This window comes from Thamnophis sirtalis, unplaced genomic scaffold (genome assembly GCF_051295495.1).
Source record: "Thamnophis sirtalis isolate CommonGarterSnake01/CBP01778 unplaced genomic scaffold, rThaSir2_p1.2 scaffold_1, whole genome shotgun sequence".
Taxonomy (NCBI): domain Eukaryota; kingdom Metazoa; phylum Chordata; class Lepidosauria; order Squamata; family Natricidae; genus Thamnophis; species Thamnophis sirtalis.
In genome coordinates, this window is record NW_028261381.1 from 20481873 (window position 1) to 20489758 (window position 7886).

At 41.2% G+C, this 7886-nt stretch overlaps 1 protein-coding gene across 1 annotated transcript; it reads left to right on the forward strand.

Moving 5' to 3' along the window:
* IFT70B (intraflagellar transport 70B) lies at positions 1-3112 on the forward strand. Its single transcript, XM_087708578.1, has one exon. It carries the CDS (start codon positions 36-38, stop codon positions 2040-2042), a length of 2007 nt encoding a protein of 668 aa, XP_087564704.1. The 5' UTR covers positions 1-35; the 3' UTR covers positions 2043-3112.
* The last annotated feature ends 4774 nt before the right edge of the window (positions 3113-7886 follow it).

Consider the following 7886-nt stretch of genomic DNA (forward strand, 5'->3'; position numbering starts at 1 on the left):
AACGTTGTTTGCAGGCTGCCCGAGGCCCGGTCAGGATGGCCTCCGACATGGCCTCTATCGCCGACGGGGAGTTTACGGCGGCTATTTACGGGCTGATCCGAGCCGGCCGCTTCGCAGAGGCGGTGGGGATCTTGAGTAGCGAGTTGCAGAGAAGTTGCCGGTCACGGGCCGGCCTGTCGCTGCTCGGCTACTGCTACTACCAGCTGCAGGATTTCGCGGCGGCGGCCGAGTGCTACGAGCAGCTGGGGATCCTGCACCCGGAGCTCCACGAGTACCGGCTGTATCACGCGCAGGCGCTCTACAAGGCCGGGCTCTATGGCGAGGCCCTGCGTGCCGCCGTCCCGCTGCTCGACGTGGCGCCCTTCCAGAGCCGAGCCCTGCGCCTCCAGGCGGCGGCCCACTACGCCCAGGGCGACCTCTCCAGCGCCAAGGCCCTGGTGGAGCTGCAACTGGCAGCCGCCACCGAAGGCAGCCCCGGCGCAACCGAAGACCCTTCCGAGCTGCCCGACGCGGAGGTGAACATGGGCTGCCTGCTCTACCGCGAAGGGCAGCACGAGGAAGCCTGTGGCAAGTTCGCCTCTGCCATGCAGGTGTTGGGCTACTGTCCTGAACTGTCCTACAACATGGCCCTGTGCTGCTACGCTGCCAAGCAATACGCCCCTGCTCTGAAGCACATTGCAGATATCATTGAGCGGGGCATGCAGCAGCACCCGGAGCTGAGCGTGGGCACCAATACGGAAGGCCTTGACGTCCGCAGCGTGGGCAATACGTTGCTCTTGCACCGGACGGCCCTGGTAGAGGCCTTCAATCTCAAAGCCGCCATTGAGTACCAGCTGTGCAACCTGCAGGCGGCTCAAGAGGCCCTCACCGATATGCCCCCTCGGTCTGAGGAGGAGCTGGACCCGGTCACTTTGCACAACCAGGCTCTGATGAACATGGACAGGAGAGCCACAGAAGGCTTTGAGAAACTTCAGTTCCTTCTGCAGCAGAACCCTTGCCCGCCAGAGACATTTGGGAATTTGCTGCTTCTGTACTGCAAGTATCAGTACTATGACCTGGCTGCAGATGTGCTGGCTGAGAATGCTCACTTGACGTACAAACTTCTCACTCCTTATTTGTACAACTACTTGGATGCTATGATCACCTGCCAAACAGCCCCCGATGAGGCTTTTCATAAGCTTGATGAACTGGCAGGAGCCCTAACAGAGCAGCTCAGAAAACTGACCAAAGAGGTGCAGGAGTCTAGGAAAAATCGAGATGATGATGCTCTAAGGAAAGCTGTGAATGAATATGATGAGACGCTGGAGAAATATGTTCCTGTCTTTATGGCCCAGGCCAAGATTTATTGGGACATGGAGAACTATCCCATGCTGGAAAAAATGTTCCATAAGTCAGTAGACTTCTGCAAGGATCATGAAGTATGGAAACTGAATGTAGCTCATGTACTATTCATGCAAGAGAACAAATACAAAGAGGCAATTGGTTTTTATGAGCCCATTGTGAAAAAACACTATGACAACATCCTTCAAGTTAGTGCCATTGTTTTGGCTAACCTATGTGTTTCTTACATTATGACTAGTCAAAATGAAGAAGCAGAGGAGCTGATGAGAAAAATTGAAAAAGAAGAGGAACAGCTTTCTTACCATGAACCTGAGAAAAAGATCTACCATCTCTGTATTGTCAATCTAGTTATTGGGACTCTTTACTGTGCCAAAGGAAATTTTGATTTTGGCATTTCTAGAGTGATTAAGAGTTTAGAACCATATAACAAAAAGTTGGGCACGGATACTTGGTATTATGCCAAAAGATGTTTCTTGTCACTCTTAGAAAATATGTGTAAGCATGTGATCATGGTGCGTGACAGTGTCATTCAAGAATGCATCCAGTTTCTTGAGCACTGTGAAGTGTATGGCCGAACTATCCCAGCAGTAATAGAACAACCACTTGAGGAAGAGAAGATGCACAGTGGAAAGAATACGGTTACTTATGAAGCTAGGCAGCTGAGGGCACTGATGTATGAGGTTATTGGGTGGAATAAGTAGCTGCCATACCATTTATATTCAAAATGGCCCAAGTCAAAAGATCACTGAAAAGTGGTGATGTAGTACAGTTCTCTTGTAAAAGTTCCACAGGAATTCGAATTAACTTGGAAATATAGGACAGCACTTTTCATTCTTTAAAAAATATTTTTATTAAATGAGCTTCCTTGTCAAATGTATGATAGATATATTTAACAAAAGTAGAAACAGATTTATAAAATTGTAGTGTGCTGCCCAATAAATAGCACAATAGAATGTATTATGAGGGGTGGATTATAATCTTATACATGCTATATTTTTCAAGAAATTATTTGACAGCAATACTTCATTTATTCAGGTTTGTAAGTAGCTCTTTAAGAATACCAAAAGTACCTTTCAAATAAGTATTCTTTGGAAGTTGAAATTGTCAATCTAAGTCAAATTTGCTAAATTTGGTAAGGGCAGAAAATTATCTTTGAAAGATGTCAAACTTTTGAACATTTTAATGTTTATTGTATGTATGTTTTCATGGTAATGGGAGCTTTGGATAAGTGGGTTTCAAGTCCTAGTTTAAAGCAATAAAAAGTTTTTTTAAGAAACATTTAAATTTTACCAGTGCAACCATGGGAACAAATGCAATATATATTTTCCCACAGTACTCTCTGGAATGTTCAGTGGAAGTTGATCGTGTGTGCAGGGCAAGTAAAAACAAATTCAGAAAGTACTAAGTAACTGCATTTATCTACCAAACTTTTTCCTTCCAAATTTACCAACACCATATTTGCCACTAGATGTTTTAGATAGCCCAACATTTCAAGGCAAAGTATCATCAGTTGTTATTCCTTTCTTTAGAAGTAGAAATATTTACTACTTATTCCAGTTATGGAGTTTACTAGAGACCATGTCAAGCTTACATAATTTTTCATAGGGTTCAGACTGTGTCTTCTTTTTAAGATTACAGATATGATTAAAGTCCAATCATATAATGTCAGCATAAAACACTTCTTTCTTCCTTTGCCAGACGAAAAGTTCTAAAGAACTCAAAGCAACTATGCATCTTTTTGCCAGTCTGAATAAAAGTTATTGGTACTGTGGTTTTCGTATTTTTCTTAAATCATTCAAATTCAAGATGAAGCTGAACATTATTACCATTGTACAGCAGCTTGGAAATCATCCTGATCATACAACATGCTAAACATGGCTTAGTATACCTGAATGGTAGCGTATGTGAATGCGGCCCAAGTGACACAGTAAACAGGTTACCTCTAACTTACTGATCTCCATCTCTTTTGAATGATATCCCAGTAACCTTTGAGCAAACTAGCATGCATATGATATTTGAGTGGCACACTGGACTGAGAAAGGCAAACTAAGTGATAACACATCATAGTGTATGTTTAAAACATCCCTCAACCACCCTGTAACCTACAAGCTGCATTTGTCCAATAATGATAAGGCTTAGAGGTCATATGGAGTAAGTCATTGTGGGGCCATTAAATGTTTGCACAATTTCAGGAAATGTCTCCTAGAATCCAACCTTATTCTATATGGAAGAGAGCAATAGAAAATAAAATACGTTTCAAATTTCCAGGGGAATTGTATATCGTTCAATGTAAACAGGATGGCCTTTATTGAAGGTTTTTAAAAGTCACTCCGTATTATAGGGGACAGAGTGCAAGTTGTAGGCAATGATATAAGGAGGTAAAAGAGCTTTGCTTAATATTTACTGAGTGCTTTCTGTAAAAGTCAGTGGGCACTAAAAAAAAATCCCGGGTATATTTGTGGGGGTTCAAACGTTGAAATTTCGAGAAGCAATATGGTGCACAATAAATATATCTTTTTTATTATGTTATCCATGGCTGATTTTGCTATGATGGTCACTGGCTCTGGGCATTCCCATTTTAAAATCATCTTTTAATAGTTCCATGTCCAGTGTTATCTTTTGGTATCTGATGCTCTCGTCCATGTTTTTAATGCAAGGAGCCATCGTATTGAACGCCTTCAAAAGAAACTGCTGTGAGAGAGATATCTTCAGACCTTGTGTCGCCTTTGAAACTGCAGAAAGAATCATTTTTCCCTCCAACCTCTATTGTTACTTAACTCCATCTTGATACTGATTAAGCAGCATCTACAAAGGTGTCGTGCCCCTGTGCAGCAAGCTCCGCCCCTTGGGGCACCCTTGTGATGGCACAACATAAATACAAAAGGGTCAGGGCTTGCACTGCAATATTGTGAAGCTGCTTTCATCATTCTGAACCACCTTTGCCCTCTGGGGGATGCTGCATTGTTAGAGATAGATTAAAGAGCAGCCTATAAAACGATGGCAAACACAGATGGTGTAATCTTATATTGCAGTTTTACATTCACCTATTCAAAGGGCACATGGTGTGTATATAGAAACTTCACAGAGCGCAACCCTAGTCCAGAAATGGTAATCTAGTATTCACCAAATATTATTGGAGTTCAATTTCTATTAGATCCAAATATTATAATCAGGCTAATGAGAAAAACATGGCTGGAAGTAAATCCTGTTCCCTAATTGGATTCACTCTTTCGTAGCCATGTCTAGGGGTGCCTTTAGAGAAATAATTTTAAATATTTAAATCAAACATGCATTTTTTCCTGAATAATTAATTTTCTTAAGTATATTACAGTATTGTCTATGGGAAGTATATGACAATAACTCCAATTAACTGAATAACCTAATAATTGCTACAGAACATTCATAGTTGGCAATAAAAATAAATATTGACATGAATAGATGGTTAAAGAGCCAATGAGCTTCAGATGATAGATATGAAAGTTGATAAAGTTTGTTATCATAACTACATTATTGCATTATTATACTTCATTGTATATATTGTAAACCAGTTGAACTGAAGCAGAGTATGGAATTCATACCTACATTATTGCTTTAAGATGATTTTGTATGTATGAATTCTGCATGTAATCCAAGATTTTCCAAGTATCTAAAAGATAAAGGTTCCCCTCATACATATGTGCTAGTCGTTCCTGACTCTAGGGGGCAGTACTCATCTCCATTTCAAACCCGAAGAGCCAGCACTGTCCAAAGACGTCTCCGCGGTCATGTTGGTGGAAGGCAAAGGGAATAAACTTACTCAAGAATATATGTTGTTTTGGAGGGTGTAAGGGCACAATTGGAATAGATTATATCTCTAATAAATACAGGGGGGGGAGGTCTCCAGGGGTTTGGGGTGCACTGTAATATTTTCCTTTTTCCTTTTTTTTGTATTCAGTGGTATTTGTACTGTATTACTTGTGTTTATTTTTTAAAAAGAAATACATATCTATCTATATATCTCTACCTACCTACCTACCTACCTACCTAGATAGATAGATAGATAGATAGATAGATAGATAGATAGATACATACATACATACATACATACATACATACATACATACATACGTGTGTGTGTTTTCGTAGATTTTCACAGGTGTAGGTATGCTGGTCTTGTATTTGGATCTTTTCCCATATAAGATTGAGATTGTCTTGGCAACCTTTCGGTGAGGTCTCACTCGCCATCTTCAGGCTGGGTTTTGAGCTTAAAGCGTGGCCGGATTGATGCTGATTGGTGCTGGCTGTAAGATGAGAGAAAAACCAGGAAAAAAAAACACCAACCGCTACTTAAACGCACAATCCCATCACCACCCTGCACAGATCAACTCTGTAGCCAAGATCCTCATCTCCAGAACCAAACGCCTAGCCGACAAAGACCACCTGAAAACTGAATTACACACTCTCACAAACGTATTAATCTCCAACGGATTCCAAAGAAAAACAATTACCACCCTAATCCAAAGGGAGACTCCCCCCAAAAACCGAGACACAGAACAGGACGATGGCATTGCCCTCCTTCCTTACATCAAAGGCACCACAGATAAAATCAGCAAAATTCTCCACAAACACAATATCAAGACAGCCTTCAACACTGACCAAAAAATAGCCAACATCTTAAGAAACCCCAAAGACAAAATCCAGCTAGAAAACCAAGGAGTCTACAAAATACCATGCAAAATCTGCCCTGCAACATAAATAGGACAAACGAACAGGAGAATAAATGCACGCATTGCAGAACACAAGAACACAGTAAGAAAAAAAGAAAAAAACTTCCTCCCTTTTCCAGCACCTTAAAGCTACAGGGCATGAAATTAATTTTGAAGGAACCAGGTTAATCTCCAAAACTGAACACTTCAACAAGAGAATAATTATGGAAGCTATTGAAATAGAGAAACACCCCCACAATATGAATAAACATGACGATACCTCCCACCTACCAGACATCTGGAAACCATCCCTAATCAACAAACGAGCCCCACCCATCACCCAGGCCGTTACAACATGAAACAACAACGGACACACAGCCAGCACCAATCAGCACCAATCTACCAATCATGATACAACCACACGACCAATCATTTCACTTACTGAAACAAAGCCAGCACTCCACACACCCCCACCAAGATTTATAGAAAGAGGACAGCTCCAGCCATGCTTTAAGCCCAAAACCCAGCCTGAAGATGGTGAGTTACTAAACACCAAAGGTGCATGGAATGCTGTCACCTTCCCACCAAAGGTGGTCCCTATTTTTCTACTTGCATTTTTTCATGCTTTCGAACTGCTAGGTTAGCAGAAACTGGGACAAGTAAAATGGGAGCTCACTCTGTTACGTGGTGCTAGGGATTCGAACCGCCAAACTGCTGACCTTTCTGATCGACAAGCTCAGCATCTTAGCCACCTGATACTGTTTCTGTATCTACCTGATACAGTTTCCTGATTTTCCGCTTTATCACCACATTTTTACTACTATTTTTCTGCTGAATGCATGCAATGAATTTCCAAAGCAACGGGCATATGTTATACAGTAACTTTCAATTGTCTGATACTTTGGCAGTTGTAACTTCAATATTTAAAGCTGCCAGTTGTTGGAAAGTGTAATTTTGATTCTCATCCTAAATTTGGAGGAATCTTAGACTGAAAATTGTAGGTCAATCTTTTTTCTCTCCTCTCCTTCTCTTGACATGTTATATACAATTTATTTTGATATGGATTAAAATGATTCAAAAGAATATTCTATAGCTAGGTATGAGTCATGGTAACTAAATGTGAAAACGGCACATACTGTACTTCTGAATATTGAATGAGGAAGACAAACTGTAATAGTATTTTATTATCTGGACATCTCTTCTAAACTGCCTTGATGGTTTTGCTTAGCTACAGCATCTTCCAAGAGCAGGTGTGAGACCATAAGTGGCTTACTCAAAAGTCAAAACTGAATGCTACACAACAAGGGATCCATGGATCTTGAATATCAAAGCATTCCTTCAACCCTATATTTGCTGCTACATCATCCATTGTATGGAAGGAAAAACCAACACGGGAATGGCTCAGAACCACATGCTGAGTACACGGCAGGGGTGGCTTTGAGTACTGTTTTCTTTTCCATTCCTTTCCTCTCTTTTAAATGTATTCCTGTCCCTCTTTAAGCTTGCCTCCATCACTCTATTCCTCCATCAATCCAAGTTGGGATAGCACGTAACCCAGTTTTCTTTCAGGTCAGATGAAGCAGGAAGTCAACGCTGCAAATCCTAAGAGAGCTGTGGTGATGGATCTGTCATGTTATGGCTTGCAAAACTTCTAAAAGAAAATATTTGAAAAGTCATCTGATTCTCTCACTCGCAGCGGAGAGGTGATGTGAATAGCAAAGCAGAGGTCAGAAGACCCTCCTGCACATCCATAGCATCATTTCTTTGGTGTAAGAGAGGGAGATTTGGAATTGGATCCAAATACCATTGTAAAAAAATGAAAGAATATCTTTTCCTTCTCATCCTCAGATTCTATTTTTA

Coding starts and splice junctions, on each gene's coding strand:
- IFT70B (XM_087708578.1), top strand. CDS start 36: ATGGCCTCCGACATGGCCTCTATCGCCGACGGGGAGTTTACGGCGGCT.